At 41.5% G+C, this 22,808-nt stretch overlaps 1 protein-coding gene and 1 long non-coding RNA gene across 3 annotated transcripts; one reads left to right on the top strand and one right to left on the bottom strand.

The window, feature by feature from the left end:
• Positions 1 to 1,676: 1,676 nt before the first annotated feature.
• LOC103375551 (uncharacterized) lies at positions 1,677 to 8,826 on the bottom strand. Its single transcript, XR_521220.1, has 4 exons — positions 8,744 to 8,826; positions 4,355 to 4,408; positions 2,239 to 2,358; positions 1,677 to 2,145 (listed from the first exon to the last, which is right to left on the bottom strand). It is a non-coding gene; the product is annotated as an uncharacterized LOC103375551 (long non-coding RNA).
• Positions 8,827 to 13,137: 4,311 nt separating this feature from the next.
• On the top strand, positions 13,138 to 22,588 carry LOC103375550 (uncharacterized). 2 transcript variants are annotated; one of them, XM_008305860.1, is made up of 3 exons: positions 13,138 to 13,298; positions 13,389 to 13,484; positions 14,830 to 22,588. In XM_008305860.1, exon 3 carries the CDS (start codon positions 14,966 to 14,968, stop codon positions 21,287 to 21,289), a length of 6,324 nt encoding a protein of 2,107 aa, XP_008304082.1. In that variant the 5' UTR covers positions 13,138 to 13,298; positions 13,389 to 13,484; positions 14,830 to 14,965; the 3' UTR covers positions 21,290 to 22,588. The 2 variants fall into 2 exon arrangements, with proteins under 2 accessions (XP_008304082.1, XP_008304081.1); XM_008305859.1 differs by having other exon boundaries at positions 13,386 to 13,484.
• Positions 22,589 to 22,808: the final 220 nt, after the last annotated feature.

Raw genomic sequence — 22,808 nt, 5'->3', positions numbered from 1 at the left:
TCTGAACCAAAACAGTCAAGTTTAGGGGCCCTAAAACCAAAACAAGGAGCTCAAAGATGCTACAAGGCCTTGAAAAGCTGATAGAAACTGAAGAGTTAGATTCTAATTCATCCCCACAAATGACCTTTTAGTTACCATGGTGACTTGATTTAGTGTTGATATAAACACATTGATTGTTGCAGATTTAATAATTTCTTGCTCGCCAACTTAAGCTAAACAAGCATACAAACAGAGAGTTAATGTGGCTTCGACATCTCAATAAATCATCCTGTTCTGTTCACTGATGATAAAGTAGGTGATGGAGGAGCTCAAATCGGCCATGTTCTCACAGTGGTGCACATTTCTCTACAGTTTTCATCTGGAGGAAAGTGCAGATGCAGTTCAGCGACTGTGTAGTAAACAGTAAGACTTCAACAATGACCACATCTGCTAGTTATTATTCCATGTTTGCGTGCAGGACTACCAGGATATTAGAGGGGCTTTTTATTGGTTCTTCTTCATCCGTCTCTGGCCTGGAAAAGGGAGTCTCACAAACTTGGCAAAGCACTCAGACTCCTAATTTGGATGATATAGATCGTATGTTATAGAGGTGGAAATGTGCCAGAATGCTGCCTGAGCACTGAGCTGGCTGCTGCAGCTTCACCTTGAACACATTTTTGGCTGTAACTCAAGAACTAATACACTGGTAATGACAAAATTTAACACAAATGTCAGGATAAAAATGATGTATGGATGATATTTCATATCCAAAAGGTTCAACTTTAAAGTGACATTATAATGCTCTGAAAAATGACTGTTCTGGCTGTTATCCATTGCCATAACTCAGGAGCAGAAGGAGAGACTGTGATCATATTTCACATTTAGTAATAATCTGAGTTGGTAGTGCCCCCCAATTAAATTCTGTCACTTCATATATCTTATGAGTCTGGACCGACATGGGTCTAAACTAGAACTTGATGTTAATTCTAGTTAAGATGAGTTTTTTTGGGAGTGAATTGTGTTTTAGTCAGAAAAGTTAGCAACAGAAAGGATTCAACTAAAAGAAAAGTTAGTGGACGGGAACATCTTCAATCTAAGATGCTGCTGGACAGGTCACCTCATAAATGAAGACCATTACATGTTATTGCAATGTAACGATGGTTCAGATTTGCACTCTTCTATGTACTTTGTAGTTTTAAGGTGCATTATGAACAAGCCTAAAGCTGTTAACCTTCTCTTGTACTGCTTGGATCCATCGTGTACTTAGTGTGAAGAAGCACAACACTGTCTGATATGTTTAGAGTTGTAACTCGGAATTTTTGTAGCCCAAAAAGCAGGAAACGGAGTCAAAAGCAACAAAAGCTAGCTCTAGTTTATATTATACAGGCAAAAGGGATGCAGTTTGGTACCAAACTGGGTGATGCTGTCATTATCCAATTCTAAGTAACTGTTCCATCAGTCATTTTTCATTGAAATCTGACAACTGTAGCTACATGCAATCAAAGTGTAAAAATAGTTTGTGAGGCTTGTCTGGTGCTGAGAACACTTAAGGTTTGTCGGAGGTAAATGTTGCCCTCTTGTGGATCAGGCATCAGTTGTTCAGCTTTCTGCTGAGCTGTGCTTTGTGCAGTATGTGTGTCAGTAGAGCATTTTGTTTTTCTGACCAAAGAGTGACAGAAAACACAAAGACACCCACATATTCAGGCTCCTACATGGCCTTAACCTCGTTTATTAAGCTTTACAAACAAGACAACTCACCACAGTCAGATAAAAATGCATTTTTACAGCTCCGTCTGTGAACACTATAATGATGCGTGCTATGAGGAGGTAAAAAAGATATATAAAGGTTCTATTCTGAGGTCTGTGCGACAAAACGTGAGCAGACAACGGGCCGCCTGGTTCACCTTTCACCCACGTTCCTCTTTTGCAGGGTTCGCATCATCGTGCAAATCACTCTGCCTGACCTTTAACATCGCAAGTCACTGGACACCGCCGTCACGGGACACTCTGATTGGCTGAGACGGCTCGAAGCGATCAAATGAGGCTACTGTTGAGAGTAAATAAAGGTTATGAGAACCTATAGCTGTGGAGAGAAACGCGTTTCCTTCAGTCAGTGCAGAATATTTAGAGTCCATCTTCATTGTTGGGTTTTTGTCATGCTGTTACCTGTAGGGAAATAAACCAATATCGCATAAAAGAGTGATTTAAAAAATGTATTCTAAGTAGTTTAGATAGTACGTGGCTGTAATAGGAACTCACTCCATCATCTCCCCTATTCCGTTGCCTCCGCTTGCCTCCTGACGTTGCAGACCTTCATTAGAATGAATCCGCCGACTAAGAGCAGGCCGATCCCACATCCGATCAGAACGTACTTAATTTCTGGAAGGAAAACAACCAGCGACTGATAACAAACATGATGCAATGCAACACCTGCGACAGGACAGGACATCAGTTTGGGAAATGCCAGCTCATGTTCAACCCTCCAACAGCACGGTTGTATGTGTGTGTGTGTGCATGAGAGATGAAGGCAGGTGATTTCACAACTTGTTTACTCTGAGCAAGATTCACGTCTCAGTCATGGTCTCATGCTTCTTTCCGCTAATTAAATTGCGCCATCGGTGTTTGCAATATGAATCCTGAACGTCTGGGAATCTTTGAGAGAAGGGGGTTACTGCTGGTCAACGTGAGCTATCACTGTCATGTCAAATTCAAGTCCCTGTCTGGTCTTGGAATAAACCCCTAAAAATTTGTCTATGTGTTTAAAAGTTACAGACAAATGATCACCTCATGCATTAAGATAACTCTGCACTGTTTCTTTGTTTAGGATGTGCTGCGTAGTCCCTGTTTCTCCAACCATCAGCCACTTACTGCAGCTCAGCACACCAGCTCACGTACGACTCTGCTCAGACACTGTAAAACTACTCGACGCCACCCACTGGTAAGTTGTAATATTGGAGGTATTCAGCCACACATGATTCTTAAACCTCCATCCTTTGACGTGCCTGGACTTGTTCCTTCTTTGGCTTTGTTCTGAATCCACATTTTTGAGACTCTCATCAATGATTCAGTTATCCAGCCATAGAAAATGGACCCGATTCTGGTATGGGTTTATATCAATGGTTCAAAAGGTCAAAATCAAGCCTATCAAGAACATGATTAGATCATGGTGTTATGAACAGGACTTACTCACATTACAATAGCACTGAGTAAATCAGACTGAACAATTACAGCTTTCAGTCCTCATTCCTGCCTTATTAACACATCGTTGTTGTTCTTTGTGGTGCTGCTTATTACATCATTTTCATGTAAAAAACTGTCTTTTCCTGTTTTTTTCACTTCTTGTCTTGTCTGAGTCACTCTGAATACTTGTGATAACGGAAATGTTTGTGGTGCAGCACTCGGAAAAAAAATAACCTTTTACATTTTGTTTCACAAGTTGTTTTTTGTAAAAGAGTTGAAGGATAATGTTTTCAATATTAGTCCTTAGTTTCTGACACTAATGATTTAACAGAATTCATCCATAAAAATGAAGAAATTATGTGTCCTTTTAAAACATTTAATGACATTTTGTTGATGTGAAATGTATGATGGTGTTTTGCTGGACTGCTTTTTCGGGCAACTTGTCTGCTTAGGTGATTGTATTCGCCAGTTGTAGCTACAATTTCGTTTAAAAACTAATGTTGAAATTACAGTGAGAGTGAAAAGTTGTGTTAGAAAGTTCTCCTGGTGTGAGAGGAGAAGGGAAGATTCCACAGCATTTTTGACTGAATTACTTGTTCACTGTTGACATAAGTATTTTTGTTTTCCTTTTTTGCACTGCATTGAGCCAATGATCTCCATTATTCATGTGAAATATGAAGTGGCGTCATCCAGCCTGAGATGACGCATGTTGTCATGGATGAACTCAGAATGCTATTGGCTTTATATCAAATACACAAAACCATCAGATATTCATCAAACACATTACTTTGCAAAAAGAAGAAACAACGAGAGGAAACTTAGTTTTCTCTCCTGCTAATTATTTCATGTTGTCTAAACATCTTTTCAGCCTCTGTGGTGGTTTTGTGGTGGTCAACATAAACACTCCTTGGATTTGTCACCTATCGAGTTGATTAAGATGCCCTAAAAACCCATCTGTGTTATTCGATCGATAAGGAATTAAATGTCTTTTGGTCATGTAGGTGACTTGGATCCTTGAATGTTTGGTGCTAAAATTTACACAGAATTCAATAAGAATCACTTAAGTGTTGTTGCTGAATGAATGTTTTAGTTGGAGCTTCATTCTAACGTGGTATAACAGGGACAATGTGGTGTTTGTTCACATGTCTCTAATGTATCTCAAAATCAGCATCGTATATTCAGTTTGTTGACCTACCTAATGTTCCTTCAGAATCTGCTCCATCTCCCCTCACGCACATCAGCAAACACTCTGAAACACAGTTAATTATCTGCAAGTTAGAAAAGCAGGTTGTTGAGGTAAACAGGAAAGAGGTGACACTACAGTACTGCTGCTTCCATCAGATAAGGCGACGTGTCAGTGGTCTGCACGGTTCAATGCAAAAACATCAGAAGAATCTGTTGCAAAATGAAGGGTACTTTGTTGAAGTCATAGCTCCATGTTATCCTTTAATATGCTCCTGCTTCAGGTAACATGCAGCACTAGCATGCACATACACACAGATTAAACACACTTTAATTCGCTCACATGCACATTTTAGCCTGACAAATTAGTCTGGAATATAGTTCATTTTTGATTTCCAGTGGGTGATCCCAGCCGGTGTAGAAAGTGTCTTTGGATGCCTTCAAATAGACTTGATAGCAAAAATGTGTCACATAGCACTAAAGTACAAAAGTATCTCAACGGTGCCCCTCTGTAGCATCATTGTATGAAACCTGCCCCATATTAGACAAACTGTAGTGACTGGCCCAGTACGTTGAAACGGTTGGAGTGGGAGGCGGGTTAGGTGCTTTCCGCCTGAGCGAATGAAACATGAGCTCTGAGATTCCGCTGGTTCCCAGGCTGCACACACATATATAGGTAAACACATACACTTTACAGGCCTCTTTTAGACACAGCTGGACATGTGCCTACTGTTTAGGTCTGTTGGAGGAGTGTGAGAGCCACACTTTTAACAGTTATACAGTAGTTTACAGTAACCAGTGCAGTGACTGTGTGGGATCCTATATTATACACCCCACATATATACAGTCGTAGGTTTATAATGATGCACTAATTCTTGTCTAGTTTGGTAGTTTTGTCATTGAATCTACCACTTATAATGTTATTACTGGTATCATTAAGAGACATCTGGCCCTGAACATCTCAGTGATCAGACTGTCAAACTAAGTCATTTATTTAGGTTTTAAAATAGGGATGCACGATATATCGGCGACCACATCGGTATCGGCCGATATTAGTGTTATTTCCGATACATTGGTATCAGTCCAATGAACAAATTTAGCTAATGTGAAAAACCGCCTTCATTTCTACATTTGATATTGCAGCTATTTCACAGATATTTTTTACTTAAATGGTCCTGGACTTGAACATTAAATGTGTTAAAATATGTTTAAATATGTTTTACTTTTGTTGCGTAGTAAAGAAGACTATGTGGTTTAATTTGGTATGGGCTACTTTTGACTAGTTTTCACGTTCTCACAGTGCTTACTAGCACTCATTTTTCGGTGTGAACAAAAATTAAATATAGACATCGGTAGTATCAGTTATTGGCGATATCAGAAATCTTCATATTGGTATCGGCTAGACATTTTAATATTGTTCATAACTACTTTAAAACAAAGGCAAACCTTGACATTTTTGACCTAACTGTATCTGTTGTTGATTTAAGGTCATGAAATGCCAAAGTCCAGACTTAGAAAGAAACTTTAATGTGTTTTAGGGGATCCTTAGTCCATGTGTCGTCTTGCACACAAGCTGATATCCACATCATCATAATCAGACTTAGATAAACATTGTCATACAACTTTTTGGCATTTAAAATGCCAGTTATTAAAATCCTGGGGTTTTTGATAAGCCATGCCCCAAGGTCAGTTCTTACAGGTGTATTTATATATTCGAAGCTCAAAGCATGCAGGGCTATAGAAAGGTAGGATATAGGAAGATAAAATCCAAATTTATGACACCTTTGAGCCAGGCAGTCAGTCCCCAGCTGCTCCTTCAGAGGCCAAAATAAGTGGGAGGTGAGGTATGACTGTAGCAGGGTGTTGCTGAAACAGAGCATACACGCTCAGCAAGTGGCTATCTTACAATTTGAACCCACTCGTCACATTCCTCTGTGACCCGCCCAGTTGTTACTGTAAGCAAGTCGATAAATAGGAACTAAAACGCAGCAGGTTAGGATGGACTCAAACGGGAGTTCGATCCCTGCAGCGCTGGCTGTTGCTGGGGTCGAACCTGCGACTAGTCTGGACAAGATCAATGTGCTATGTGTCGGTCTATGGTAATTTCAGCTTAACACTTCTTGAGTGCTGGAAGAGTGAGACAGATAAAGTTTCCAGTGACCACAGTGTGACCTCTTACATAATGTGTCATGGGCAGCCAGCAGAGCTTGGACAGGCTGACCGCTCACTGAGGCTCTGACTTACAGGACAAATCAAAGTATAAAAACCAGTACTGCAAAAATATTGTAAAAACCTTGCAAAGTGACCCTGGAGGCACGACAAATATGTGTAATTCTGTGCATGCATAGTTCAATTAGAATAACCCCTCCTAAAGAAACAGAAAGGTGGTCATTCCTTTCTTCATTACATTGTGGCTGCTCCGAATTTATACTTTAGATATGGACGTCATTCTTACTCGTCGTACAGACAGTTAGAGATATCTGTAAAGCAGTTTTGACCAGTCAAAATAATAATTGCAGATATTGCATACGTCATTATGGTTAGTCTGATTTCCTGTGAGTGACGCTGCTCATACGAGGCTTCCCGTTTGATATTGACCCAGCAAAGACTTTGACCTGCATTAGCAGATGTAATGGCAGCTGCTGTGGTGAATAAGATCAATAGAAAAAGCTTTGACATAGGCTGAGAATATGAGCAAACAGCAGAATGAGAGCTTTGTTCATTTGAGACTTTGCGGTTGAAATCTGCAAGAACGTCAGCCTCAGGCCGAGGCAGACTGTAAAACAGGCCGTCGTATGTGGTTACGCTTGCAGTGCCAAGGTATGTTTGAAAAGTTCCACCACCCACTAACTGTAGCTTCTGATGTGACTACAAAAATCTGCAATGTCACTTCGCCTGGTAGACGTTCAAATTCAAGATATCAGTGGTTACATGTTGACTACTAGGTGGATTTGTAGTCTGTCATTCTGACTAGATGAAACCTAATGTAAGATATCTAAAAAGTATTTAGGAATAGTCTTCCCAGTGAAGTCATAATGATGGAAAAACTCCATACACATCAGTGGTAAAGGTGATGTTATTTGTCTTATGAAGAAAGACATTGCGGTTCTCTGAACCATACTTTTGATAAGGAAGACATGAATGAAATGAAATACCGATATCTGCAGCAGATCTCCAGTCTAGCTGGTTAAGTGGTTTGCCATGTATAGACTGCACTAGAGACTGGTACTTGGTGTATGTTCGCTACGTATACAGTATACGTCTGTACATGGTGGTGGCATCGCCGCTCCAATTCATCCTTAGTTTATTTCACTGCGCAGTGCATGTCACTTCAGAAATACTCAGGAAAACGCAGCTTGTGTGAATGTCACTGCTCTACTTGATCAATAAAGAGTTTCACTAATGAAAAAAGCTATTTGGTTCAAAAAACAGGACTGTTGCCAACACTGTATACTGAGAAAGGTATTTCAACTAGTAATGCCACTACTTGTAGTGATGCTACTGCCCAAAACTGTAAAATGAATCAGCTCTGGATCATTTCTAATGAGTGTTAGGTAGGGGGGGGGAAGCAATCTTAAAACAAATTTTGCTCTTTCAACTTTATGTAGTTTGTTTGTTAAAGAAACTAAACTTTTTTTTGTTTTATTGACATGAATTAAATTTAAATATATCACTATTTGTGAGTGTCCGTCTGTCATTCTCTGATTAATATGCGTCACCTAATAATTACTGGTATAATTTGCATTATAAATGTTATTTAAGGTTAACTTAACCAGTCAAAAGCTAAGATGGCAGTTAAATTAAGCTAGTTAGGTTTAGTAGAAGTTCTTCATAGCGTCATGATTGATTTTAGCAACTGTGATAATTAGGTATGTGGAGATAAAGAATTAATTAGAATTTTTTAAATTTTGATTTTATTAAAATGGCTTTTTAATTTTTTTTTTTTACTGCAGCAGTAGGGTAAACATCAAGTAATTTTAGTTGTAGCTTTAGCTTTAGCTAATGTGTTTTAGCTTGACTGTCTGTGGCTTTACTGATAACCAGCTTAGTTAGTAATGTTTGCTTTTAGGTTCCTATTTGTAGTTATTTTATTAAATGTTGATGTTTTTTTTACATAAATTCTAAAAAAAATGATGGAAAAACAGCTTTTAATACGGTCAAACAGACAAAAAAAATGCAAGATTTGCTATGTTTTTAACATGATTAACAGTTACAATATCCAAAGATTGTCTTCAACATGGTCACCACTAATAGTCAAAAGCTCAAATGCTTGCCTCAGACACTACACAGGATGCTGTCCTCATCCTGTCCAGCTCATCACCATACATGTGCATTTTTTCATATAATGCTGAGAAACATAATGCACTATTTACTACAACATACAGACATCCATTACACTCACCAGTGATGAAGACAGCCCTGATGACAGCTGACAAGAAGCTACACGTCTGAGATGCTCTCATCTCTCTTGATGTTTCTGGGACTCTAACAGACGTCTCACAGCATTTTCAGTCTTTAAAGAAAAGCAGCTTCCTGCTTGTGGGTTTCATAATTATGCTGATTAAAAGATTACGTGACTTGTCTTGTATGTCACAGGAGCTGTGAGTTACAAGAAAGACCCTTCACATTTATTCATGTGTTTAGAAGTTGAGCAAAAATATGATTATCCTTTTAATATTTGTTGTTGGTACAATAAACGAGTAATAATAATTACAGCAGTAATTTGTACTTAAGGAGTGCTTTCACTTTGTTGTTTCAGCCACCTGTAAGAGAAGTGCTGTTTTTTGCTCTTACATGTGTGACTTCACAAACTTTTGTGATATTTTCTATGACTTGTGTCTCCTGTTGGTAACATGAATTTTAAATTTATGTCACAGTCTATTTACAGATGAGCAGTATTATGCGGTTGGCACTGATCCTTGTTGACAGGCATTATAGGATGCCAGATACTGATCTTGTTTGTATGGAAAGCTTTGTGGGCCAGACGTTGGCACAGCTGGCATGATGATCCTCAGATTTATTACAGGAAAGTGTAGGTCAAGGTCTCCGCTCAAACTAGACCGAAGCCACCCCAGGAGTGAGATGCTTTGAGTGTGCCACGAGGTCGACATTAGGTTTGGCAGCTGATTTTCTTTCATGTGTTGATAGTGTAATTGTATTTCCAGCATCTTAAAGCTCTCTCCTGATTGGTCAGCCACCTGCCGTATCAGCCTCAGAGCTATCTGTCCTGTCATCGCTCACATCGCACAAGGCAAATAACGACTGTGTGAGTGATAAAGTTATATTAAGTTGGAGCTGCAGTCTCGTCTGCGAATAGAAAAATAGATTCTTCTCAGCAGATCAAAGCAAGTTCCATCTCTGTTAGTCTTTCAGATGTGCTCATTTGCACAGTTTTGTGCCCACGGTGACCTACTTTACGCTTTCATTTCACAATGCACAGGAAACAACCCACCGTTGTTGGGTGTTTTTGCTGCCTTGTGAACTGTAGAGTTCTCTCACCATCATAACAGAGCATTTAGTTCAACGTGTATCATCATAGGCCCAGTGTGTATTTATAATATTACAGGATGACATCCACATGAGTGACCTCCATAACCTGACTTCCTTCTATAATAAAAACACAGGTGTAGCTGCTAATGCTACCAGTCTTCCTTGTTGCCTTTTACCCTCGCTGCCCTTCTTCCGTGTATGATCAGTCTCAGCTGTCCAACAGCTCCCATACCTGGTTTTACTATCCTGACAACCCTGAAGGCCAGTTACCCCCTCTGCCTGCCTTCCTGCCCCAGTTCAGCGGGCATGAAGGAGCGTGAGCCGGTCTGCTCGCTGCCTCCCTGTGACTTCAGCAGCCAGCCAGAACACATGTGGGTGTCAGTCATAATGGCACAAACAAAAGCTGAAGCTCTGACTCTGGGTGGGCTGGAATCCATCCTTAGTTGTCTGCTCTCCAACTTTTTGTCGTTCTCTTAGTATCACTTTAACCTGTTCCTCCCCTGTTCACATGGGGTCATGGGAAATAAGCCCATCCAATGGAAAGTGTCTGTTGGGTTGCTAAATGTATTTACCTCTCTTGCATGCACATTTTTTTTCAGTTAAAAACATTGTTTTCTTGCAAGTATAATGCACATTGCAAACTTCTTTATATTATTACTTGGCCATAGCAGTCACGTTTCTGCCAAAATACAGCTGAATATACGGCTTATATTTCTGTCTGAATTCTGATACACAGTCCACTCACAAACATCTGTTTGTAAATTTCAGAGCTACATATCCTGCTTTTCCATTTGACAGCAGAACCACTGCGTCCCCTTACTTGCTTGCCTAAATTCAGAATTTGTCCCAGACTATCGTTCTGGGACTGATCTGCAGTTCTCTAAAGGTTCCTCTTTGGTTTTGTGCATTAAAAAAAAACACTTACTTGTCTTAAATCAACTTGGCTGCTACAGTGAGGGAATTTCTGTTCATCCCCATTTGGGAAAGATTGCTAAACGTTATTCAGCCTGGCTAAGGTGGAAAATGTAACTTAGTTGAGAAGTCATACAGGCAGGTTGTGACTTATGTTGACTTAAACTTCCACACAACGTTTCCATGTCTGAATGACTTCCTGCCATGTGGGGTTTGATGAGCACTCTTTTGATTATGTCCTGTTGTTGCCACCATCGTCTTTTTTAATGGCACTGGCAAGTTAGCTGCTGTTTGTCTTGATATGCTCAGCTCCTAATGCATAACAGTAGTTAAGTTAACAGTAGTTACAATAATTTACTTTTTCTTTAGCAGATCTTTTGTGGAATTTTGGTAAAGTCCGCACTACATGGAGATTGTGACAGCACTAGCTTCGTGAAGTGATGCTATAACGATGCAATTTTCAATACGCAGCTCCAGTTCATTATGAATTAGGAGGCTTTTATTTTAGCTTCATCCAGTGTTCTGTGTGCTGAAAATAGCAGTGAACTTGGTGCACTCATAGCGTTTGTCTCCAGACAGATCTTGCGTACAGTAAACCGTTTATGCCCGCACATGTATCGACCCATACTGGTTAGCAGCAAAGTCCCCACATTGAAGCCTTCCAAACTTTGGACAAACTCTGGTCATTATAAATAGACTTTTCAGTTCCTAGCCTGCTCCCTAAGAAGACACAGCACATACATAAAAGAACTTTCGGTAGAGGCGAGCCACCTGCACCGAGCTTCCAATCAGCGGGCCGGCACAACTTCTCTCCATTAACACATCAAGTCAAAATGTCACCCATCCAATTCCAAAAATAGTAGACTTCTACCAGGATATTAATCGTTACTGCCCACTGTACACAAATAAAAATATGTTTGCAATGCTTAGATATCGTTTTACATTTCCATTCATTCTAGCATGTATTAGCTTTTTGGCTAGAAGACACAGGTTTAACTCTGAGTAGCTGTCACTGACTCTATTTTGCTCTTGGAGGCTTGGATGCAAACAGAGAAAGGTTTGGTGTTAAAGGGGAACAAGCTCCATGTACGGACTGTTCTGGGCTTGACATAAGTGCACACTGTTAATCGGGAAACGCTCTTAGGTGCAAAATTTTTACCAACATGACATTATGATATCCCCAAACAAGTCAGTCTATCTCCTCACACAAATGCAGACACTTCCTACTATTAAAATGAACACACCACATTATACAAGATCTGCAGGTGCAATCATCACATTGCTTTAGCGTTTATATCCACTACATGTCCTGACTTTTTAATCTGACGTATGCACTCTGACTGAGACGTTGTGCAAGTCTACAGTATTTGTGTGTTCAGTACAGATGCCTCCGATGTGACGACCATTCCTGCATAAAGTGTGAAGCTAGTCAACCAACATGTGCAAGGTTTGAATGATTAGTGTGAAAGGTGCAGTCAGCAGAGAGGCAGGCTGCTACCTTATGAAAAGCATGACAAAAATAGACTGGCTTAAAAATGGCACCTTGACGGAGGACGGCACTGTGGATGCTGAGGCCACAGGAAGAGAGGAGCTCACACAGAAACCGTGGTTACTCTCACAACTCTTTTTCTGGCTGATACGCTGTTAAAACAGATGATTGTAATGCCGCTGGTGGATAGACTTTTAAAAAAATCTTTTCTAGCAAAATCGATATAGAAAGACAGCAGAATAGCAGCACGTCTTAACATTTACTGATAATATACAGGTGGAGAGCTGTACGAAGTTGAGCCACAGTATTTCTGAAACACTTGCACAGGAACGCGCCGGGTCAAACTTTAAATGCGACCTCATCCACTGACATCCTCTGGTTCACAAAGGGTAACAAGTCAACAAAATGCCCTCCCTCCATTTCGGCATAATCTCACAGCAACAACAGCTGCATCAGTCGTAAAAAAAAATCGGACTCCTTGTAAACAGAGGTTGAACAACAAGAGTTGGCCCGGCCCCATCGTGGTCATATCAGTCAGCAGACGTCTGCCTCCTGCCACCAGTCTCCACTCCAGGGACTCTTATTTGGAGTTGTATGATGCAATGAGGTATATCAGAAAGCCTGTTTCTCTGGGTGACAGGGGCAAAATGAGTCAGCTGCTAAATGTTACCCAGTGGTGTAACAAGTAAGAGCTCCTCACCCCCTCTCTGTTGTCCAGAGCTTAGCTGATCAATGCCTTTTTTCCCCCAGTGGCACGAAGGCCCCTGTCATGTTTTCAAAGGTGCCAAACAGTAAAGAGAAGGTCCATGTGGGAGCCTATCAGCCGTCGCTGCTTAGTTACAAAAATAACCAATGACAGTGTCCATTTCATCCTGCTGCTCTGTCTTGCCCTGCCACTCGACACCTGCTGGTTATTCCAATGTGAGCTAGCTCGCCGGGTCCTGTGCTGCTGCTCAGTTTGGCCACACCGACTTGTGCGTCTATTTTGGTATCTTTTGAGCTCGCTGTCAGGAGCCCGGCCACACCAGTGCATTTGAACATGGATCTGAGGGCTTGACTCACTTTGGTGAGTTTTCTTTGTTTCTTGGACTTTGATAGAAAAAAAAGTTTTTCTTAACGTGATTTATACCCGCTAACTAGAATATATTCTCAGCAGGTGGTACCGCACTGGATTGTTGGACATGAAGGATTGTGTTTGATACCGGAGTCGGTGTTGGATCCTTGCACTCAGCATGAAAGACTCATCACCAAGGTGAGGGGAGCACTGTGGTTTTATGAATGTTCACAAAGGCATGAAAGCACCAGAAGATAGAATGTATGATTTTTACGTTAAGTTTTACAAAGTTTTGGACTAAATAATAGTGTCGAAAAAGACAGAGAATAGCCACTGTGTATGTCTGTGTTTTCTTAAGATAAAATAATTTCACACTCATACAGGCATTGTCTTAGACTCTGATAATTACATGACGAAAATATAAATACATACTCCAATGGGTACGCCTTTATACAGTATGGTGAACTGGGCTGCCTCATTCCTTAGGTATAAATACACAAGCAGATGCTGGGGAAAGTACCGTGGTTGCTAACTGATCTCTGGTTATGAGAGCTGGAATACTGTTGGCAACCAAAGTGTCTTAGAAAGCCAAAGCATTCTGTAAAATAGACTTAACATACAGTAAAGTCACTCGGTTCTACCTAGTTTACCTGTTAGGTTCTAATAAATTTTTTTTAAAAAAAGACTCACTATGATAATAAGAATTGCTCTAATTGTGTCTCGTAAACGTACCCACCGTTTGTTAAATCATCCCTTACCCGCGATCTAATATTCCTTTCTAATTACTCCATTTAAATGCACATACGCCTACAATCAAAGTATTATTGATACATAAAACATCTTTGTTTAAATTTGTCTCAGTCAATCTCTTCTTCTTATAAGGCCAGTGATGGTTGTGTGGATAGTTGAAGACTTGAGTTATTTGTCGGTGGCTTTGCTCCCAGGTCAGCCCATATAAATGGGTTAATGAGCTATTCTAAGACCTCACCCAGATAGCTAAAGTAAGCTACAGTAGAGCAGCTGCTGCTGTTGAGGGGCTCTCTGACTAATGTGATGATGTGCTTGCATTTCCTGCTGTAAACGTTCTGGTGAGAATGTTGTTCAGCAGCTTTGCAAATTGTACGCATATTAAACAAATTTGTTCGTTTTTTGTTTTAAAAAAGAAAACGACTGTTTGTGAAGGGTGCCAAGTGGAGTGTTGTTATTTCCTTTAAAATGCACAAATGATCATATTTTCGAGTGTCTTTCCTGCAAATGGAGCAGAAGTTGTTCTCATGGCCACCAACACTGTGCTTAGTGCTCACAGATTCAGGCATCATAGGCTGCTTAAAATAGCCAAGCGCATGGTATGAAGTGTTTGTCTACTGCCTACTGCATAGTGACAGCACGGCACATGTCGTATACATAAAGGTCATCAGTGCAACCACACAGTTCAAAACCATTTATAGTAAACAACAATCAAATTAATTTTTGACTTGAACAAACGCTGAAATGCACGAGGAACATGTCAACTCTGACACTGGTTTACTTTGCTTGTTTTTAGGAAATTTACATACTCGACCTCTTCCCTGATGTCCGCCTGAGCCGGAAGAGAACTGAAGGATCTACGGAGCTGCAGCCGCTACAAAGGAGGCAAGACTGGTGATGACAAGGAAGAAAGACACTGTCTTGTTGACATCATGAGCTGTGTGGAAAAGCGACACATGAGCCATCGGGTGGGGAGCATGCTCCACCATCGCTTCCCCAATGGCTTCACTGACATGTTCATGGATGAGACTGATCGGGAGGTCAGCACTCTCACTGATCGAGCCTTTCGAAGTCTCTGCGTTGGAGACGACGCAGTTTACAACGACGATTTCTTGTATGGATACTCACCTTTCAGCTGCCACAAACCTTTGGTGGGAGAGCCACTTAAAAAGAGTCATCATAAAGAATCTAAAAAACAAGGGCAAAACAAAAGTGACAAAAACGACGCCCAGCCATGGAAGCAGCAGCAGCAGAAGAATATATCCCAGATGTCCTCCTTCCTCAAGGCACTAAGCGCCACAGAGGAAAGCTGTGAGGGGATGTTAATCAGAAATGGAGGCACAGCGGACTCTAACGGAGAATCGTGGGATAAGTCTGCACTTCGCAGCATCCAAAGAGAGCTATCAGAATTCTCAGAATATCACAGCGGCCTCACAGACAGACATTACAAGAACCATCATCGACATCAGTCTGGTGATGGTTCATCCAACAAAACCAGCAAAGATGTTGGCCTTCCCTCAGGAAAATCCACAAAGACTAAAAATGGGAAATCCACTGTCAAACTAAGAAAACTGAACATCAAAAACTTTTTCCTCCACAGTGAGTTTAGTCCTTTTCAAACATGGACAGATTTTAACCGGTTCCCCTTTGGCCAGGGGGACACAGCCACTTCTATTCTCCCTACAGATAACATCCCCAAATGGTATGACTTGCCATTTTACAAGGAGCTCACTGAGGCACATAGAAAAGAGACTCTGCATACAGAGGAGGTACAGTCATGTCAAAAAGAAGCAGTTGAGCCTTCTCCCCCGACTGCTTCCAAACCCATCCCTCCCCCTCCTCCACCAAAGGTCCTGCCAAAGCCCTCAGCCACTCCGGCTGGGAAGAGGTGCTCATCAGATGGAGGGGAAGGGCATGCTGCCCCCTGGAGGCGCAACAGGTCCAGGGCAAAAAGTGCAATTCCAGTCAATCAAGCTGGGATGCAACCTCAAGACAATTTTTCAAAAGCATTAGATGAAAGCCTCTTGCTGGTCAAAAAGGAAGCTAAATCTGTGGAAGTGAAAGCAGTGGAAGAAGTCAGCTCGTTGGCCTCTACTCCATTCAGCATCTGCCAGCTGATGACTCCCCTCATACCCTCCAGACAACCAACAGAAACATCAGAAATCCTCCAAGCAGTCTTCTCGCCCTCTGCCCTAGACCTTCCTCTTAGACCACAATCTGAAGCCAAGGTGACCCCTGAACCTCCAGTCAAGCGGGAGAGCTACAAATCACTCGCCTCCAGCATCCTCTTCAACCTCAAAGACAACAGGAAAAGGGTGAAGAGTCGCTACAGCCCACCTAAATTCAAAACTCTAGAGTTGCCTGAAGGTGGAGCACAGTCTCCACTATCGGATCAAGTGAAACATTCACAAGCTGGTTCTGAGGGCAATGCATCTGGCTTAAGCACACCTGCCATTTTGAGAGATGGGCTGGCAGTTTGCAGTCCTATTGTTGAACCTATTGGATCTCCAGCTGCTGGTGTTACAAAACACGACTCTGACGGGCCTCTGTCAGATGATTATTTGTTGTCAAATTTACTGCAAACCAAAAAGGAGGCTGCAGGTAATAGCAGCGTTGGAGATGAGACGACCATCTCTCCTAATATACACTCAAAAAAGAACAAGAACCCTGCTAAAAAGCAAAACTACCCCTCTCTGAATCTGTACAAGAAAGCAAGCCCTGTTGACGGCGATATGAAATATCTTCAAATCCCTCTGAGCAGCAACACTCCGGCTCACGCAGATCCACAAACTGAGACAAGTGAAGTTTCACCGCTCATGTTAAACAAAGGACTTTCTCCAAAAGCACTGCCAACGAACACAGAGCTTTCACCAAATACTTTAAATGTCATCAAAGATTATTCACCCATAATTTCACCTCACACACTTGAGAAAGAGGGGCTGTCATCAGGAGTTAAAAGACCCCCGAATGTACCAGAGAAAACAAAACGGCCAGTGAAAGATGCAAAGGAAAAAGACTTTGGAGTGCAGCAAAAGGAAAAAGATGCTGGTGGCCAAGCCATGAGCACAAAGGATGTGATCAGAGCAGCAAGGGAAGCGATTAATGCAGCCAAAAATAAAGCTCTATCAGCAACTCATTCAGATAGCATCAATAAGGCCATGTCAGACACAGACGAACTGAGGCAGAAAGAAATAGACGAGAAAGTTTTGAAAGAAACGTTCAGCAGTAAGAGGGAGAGTTCAGTTCAAGAAAACAACGCTTTATCTCAAAATCGAAATGACGCAACTGGTGCAACACTGGTTGGTAAAAACAGTAACGTCAAGAAAGATCCTCCACCAGTACCAAAGAGAAATTTTGCTAAATCTGACATTCAATTTGCTCTTGACAAACAACAAACACTTAATGTTGACAAAGTCTCTAACGGTGATTCGGGTGATACAAAACTAGATTTACCACCAAAAGAAGACGAGTCTGTCCAGAAACAAGACAAGCACAAGCATATATTCTCAGCCAGACAGAACAATTATATCAAATATCAGAGATATGCAGTGACAGATGATGAACAAGTCGAGGATTATGAGGAAGGCAACCCGAACGTGAACACAAGAATGGAAACAGATGATGAGATGATGTCACAAAGAGAAGCAAGAGATAGTGAACATATAATTAATGATTTGCAGGCTTTGAAAGAGCTGGAGAGAGCGAGGCTTGGCGATCGTATCCTTGAGAAGAACAAACAAGGGGTTGTTAACATAGATGAGGAGACAAAGGCTAAGAATGATTTGATCTCAAGGGAGCTTCGGAATATAAAGAGAGGCATGCTGTCGATGAGAGGGAACACATCGGCCAAGAGAGAAATGTTCTCAAAGAAAGAGAAGGAGCAGAGCAAGCAGGAGGCCTTCGCAAAGTTAGACAGTAATGTCATAGTTAATAAAGCAGTTATCAATGACAATTATGACAAAGCCAAAATGGCACTTGAAGAGATCATCTCAGAGAGGCAGAGGAGAAAGAGTAAAACCACAGAGCAGGATGAAAGTCCTGTGTCTGATGAGAACGTTAGTGATGAAAGTTATGCAGCAAGACTGCAGCAACGTCAAAAAGCGAGGAAAGATTCTATGACAGAAGTCAGGGAAAAACACAACGACAACACTTTTGCACTTAAAGATGTAAAAGAGAGACTTGGTGATCTGAGAGACCACAATCACCTCAGGCAGATTTTGTCACAAACTGAACCCAGATCCGGGGAGACCCATAGATCAGGTGGTTGGATAGCACTACCTGGCATGGACAAGACTAGCAATGAGCTGAACACACTCCTCAAAACCAAAGCTAAATATGTGAATGATAAATTAACTGACAGTCCTGGTGGTAATTCAGATGTCAATTTGAGACAAATAGCCAGACAGGTGTCTGAAGATAGCGAAGAGTACCTGATGAATCAAACTGAAGGCAAAAAGTTGAATGCTCCCCCTGTTCCCCCGAGGAGCAGAAAAGGAGGAAGTAGAAGAGATGGAAGCGTCACCATGGAGAAAGATGTAGTCGATGAAAATGACTTTAATAAATATGAAAATTATGATGTAGGCATTGATGAGGTGAGGACGGATTCAGAAATACACGAAGCAGTTAGTGAAAAAGCTTTGCCCCATCAGAGTGAAATCACTTCTGACAAAGACAGGTGGGAAGAGGTTAAGGTCACAAATTCAAAGTCATTCACTGTAACCGATGCAGTACCAAATGAATCCATTTCAACTTCAAGCTACAAGCCATCTCAAAATACATTGTGCTTATCACCAGAGTTCAAAGAAAATGAAAATAAGTCAAGCAACATGCAGATAAATAGCCCCACAAGGGAGGCCACATCTGAAACTAGCAGTGCCAAGGCAAAGGAAACATACAAGATAAAGCGAAAGGCCCCTTTAAAACCAGACCATCTTATCACGCCAGACGACAATGTAACTAAAAGTCTAGCAGCAGAAGAAGAACCTGACAAAACAGAAAGAGCTAATGAGGATGTAAATGTGGAGGCAGATGCTCTCAGTGAAACCCCCAGAAACATAATATCCCCCTTGCTGCTGGTAAATGGCGTAAACATCAACCAGAGCCCACCAGACCAAGCCAGCTTGTCCTCAAAATCTTCCTACTTCTCCGTAGAGAGTGCACTGCACAGAAATACTGAGTCCGAGTCAAATGTTTACCACTCACTGGAGAACTTGCTTGCAGAGGTGGAGGAGGTTGACGAAGCAGTGCAGAATGTTTCACGAAATACACAACAGGATTCAGACAGAGCAGAAGCGGAGTATTATTCTTTAAGTGATCATGAGAGTGAGCCAGAGGTTGCAAAGCGGCCGATAAAATCTCCGCAAAAAGAGGCCGAAGTACTGAAAGAGGTCATCAAAGAAAGTGAAGATACCACCACAGATCCAAGTTTACCTCATGATGAAAATGTTTCAGCAGCAATGTCGCCCTCTAATACTTTCTCACCGACTCTGGGGATCCCTGCCTTGTTTAAAGTCAAAGACAACACCTTTAGTAATAAGTTGAAAAAGACAGTGCAACCCTGGTCACCAAGAGGCAGTCTTAGTGGTTCAGAGAGGGGAGAGGAGGAGGCACGTCAAGTAAAAGAAACTCCAGAGCTCCCACTGGTGAATGAAACTCCTACCAGTAGTAGTACCTTAATTCCAGGAGAAATCTTTAAACCTAAAGAGATCTTATCAAACCAGTCATCGCCCCTGCTGCTCTCACCTTCAAATCTCCAAAATGAAAACCTAAAGACACTTCAAGCTGGATGTTTCCTCACTGTCCCACAGGAGGAAGACAGATTTTCTGGGGTTAGTCCGTCATCTGAAGGCTTGGAGAGCTTACCAACCAGCACAGGTGACACAGCTGATGAGATGACAATGAACGCTGGAGGGCAGGTGGAACGTGAAGTGACAAAGTTACCCAGCGAACGCTCGGGCTCCACCTGCAGTGGTAATGACAGTCAAACAGGTCTGCCCAAGCCTCCAGCGGTGTTACCCAAATCTGAAAAGGCAGTTCTAAAAGCCATTAAGTTGGCAACGAGAAGGATGAAGAAGGAGGAGGCCCAGAAGTCAACGCACAAGTCTTCTCAAAGCAGCAGCAAACACAGAACTGATAGACACAAGAGTGATAAATCGGAGCACAGAAGCAGCAGCAGTAGTAAAACTGGCAGGAGCAGCGAGAAAAAACACAGAGAAAAAACTGAAGATGGTCATCGTCACAATGAAAGCCACCATAGAAAAAATAGCGACCAGCATGAGCCACTACCAAGCAACAATGAAAACCACCACGACAACCGAATGGAAATGAGCCACAAGACTCGGAGGCAGAGTCACGATTCAGTTGAAAGCAGAGAAGCACCATCCAGTGTGGCCTCAGAAAGGACGGGACGTAGCAGTGACAGACACACCCGAGACAAACCAGAGCAAAGACACTACAGCAGCGACAGGATCATCAGCAACGTACCTGTGTACAAAGCTAGCATCACCGAGAGACCCATGTCGGACCGGCCCTTCCAACGGTCACAAAGCATTGATAGGTACCTCGGAGATAAAGTAGAGCGCAGGCTCAGTGCTGATACTTCAGTCAGCGAGAAGCTCGACCCCAGGACCCAGCGCATTGAGAAATCCATCATGGACGAGCTTCAGCAGAGAGGCAGAGCCAGAGACAAGGCGAGCAGAGACAACCCGCTAAGGAGGAGTCACAGTATTGATGCATACAGCACCGACGCACCTCATCCATCACCTCTGTCTCGCCAGTCAAGCCTCACCAGCCAGCTTTCTCGCCAGTCTAGTATTGAGCACACCATTGTTACGCAGTCCTTCCCTATGACCCAACGCAAACTCCTGCAGGATCCAGACTCTGGGCAGTACTTCTTTGTAGATATGCCCATACAAGTCAAGACAAAAACATTCTTTGATCCTGAAACAGGAAGCTATGTGCAGCTGCCAGTCCAGCCACCGGAGGGCACTGTTCATCAGCCGTCCCCTATGGAGGTCCTGACCCCGCCGATGGTTGTCTACCATGGCTTTGTCCCGGTGCCTCTGTCCCCCATGGCTCAGAAAGCCACCATCCAAGCGCCTCGTATGGAACCGGATGAGTTTGAGCAGAGGCACCTAGAAAGGTCAAGGCAAATGCTGTACAAGGAGGGACGTCCATATTTAGAGCCTGTCTATGGTCAACATGACCACATGTTAGGAGAGTTCATGGGCACTGAGGAGCTGGACTGTCCAAGCTGATAAGCCAGGAGGTTTGAAAGGAATAATCCACCCTCCCCTAATACTGTTTTGTCAAATTGTGGTGTTCATTGCATTCCAGGAGCTATTTTTGTGATGTTTTTGACATGGTATACCTTTTTTCAACTGACCTTATCAACTCATACTTCAGTTATTGATTTTTTTTTTTTTTTACATTTTCCAGAAGGACTATAAGCAAACAAAAACACACCAATAATGGATTTCTCCCTGTCTGATTCTTAAAAACTGGTATAAAACAACTATAAGAAGGAGTCCTCGGGCTTCTAAATATCTTCTGCTGTTAAACACTATTGCAAATATCCTCTTGTCGCCCTGTTCTAGACAGAATGATAAAAATGCACCAAAAAAAAAAAATGCCACCAAAGTGGTCCCAGAAATGCAAAGTACATCACCTGCATTTGTCTGACTTATAACATTGCTAAAGAGTTTCAGGTTGGATTTTTTTTTTCTTTGTTTTCTCAGTTCAGATCTTTGCTTCTGGTTTTGCTTTACTTGCCTTAAACTTCTTTAAGACACTGAAGCTGTGCTGGCTTCGTGAAGCTACTGAGGCCTCTCCTGAGTATGTAAAGACGAATGACTTTGACTTGAGTGTAAAATGACAAGAATAATGAATTTGCAGATGAATGCCAGTTGTTGAATGCATTTGTCTGAATGTGAGTTGAAGGAATTCTGTAAGATAATGTGCAATTTTTGAGAAAGAACAAGACGACATGGGTGATCCATGTACATAATGTATTTAAGTGTAAAGAGAGAGGGCAAGATTGAATGTAAGATGTTTATTTATTGTAAATGCTGACAGTTTGTTATATACTACAGTGGTGTTGGGTCTCCACTACTTTTCAGGTATTGTGGCTTTTTGTTTTATTACCTGCTAAGTTTGTCATCTTGAGATTTCTTTTTTCACCTGACAGTTTGCTGTCATTGAAGTTATCATTAGATAAACTTGAAATAAATATTAAATTAATGGAAAGAATTGTCCTGGATTTGTATGTTTTTGATTTTAACTTGTCATGTCCACACAGCTAAATTTTAAAAACATTTTGCATGCAAAGTTAAAATTACACCTGGTGGATGAGTTTGATACGTCACAGATTTCATTTATATTGTCTAAAAGCTTGAACTGGCATTACTGCAAATACTGTTTTTTTTAATATGCAGAGGACATGAAGGTGAATCGGTTTTGCAAGTTTGTCGCATTTGCGTTTTTTCTAAACTAGAATCGAGCAGGGCTGTCTTGTGTCTGTGATCCATTCCAATAAAAAAACAACTGTTGTTACAGATTTTTATTGTGCCAGTGTTATTCATTTCTTTACACTGACATTCTTCTTTTAAAAACTTTAAACTAATTATCTTTCAGTGTGTATTATTAATAATGAGGATTACAACTGTAGTAAGAGGTGATAAGTTACAAACAAGAGTAGCATAATTTTGATTTTTTTTCTATAATGCTTGAAACACATGTTCACCATAGTTTATTACCAATGGGAAATTCAATTCTTTA

Source organism: Stegastes partitus, unplaced genomic scaffold, assembly GCF_000690725.1.
Source record: "Stegastes partitus isolate 25-593 unplaced genomic scaffold, Stegastes_partitus-1.0.2 Scaffold2663, whole genome shotgun sequence".
Classification (NCBI taxonomy): domain Eukaryota; kingdom Metazoa; phylum Chordata; class Actinopteri; family Pomacentridae; genus Stegastes; species Stegastes partitus.
This window is presented reverse-complemented; position numbering and strand designations above follow the sequence as displayed.

Excerpts from the sequence above, each read along its gene's own strand:
- LOC103375550 (XM_008305860.1), top strand. The coding sequence starts at position 14,966 with ATGAGCTGTGTGGAAAAGCGACACATGAGCCATCGGGTGGGGAGCATG.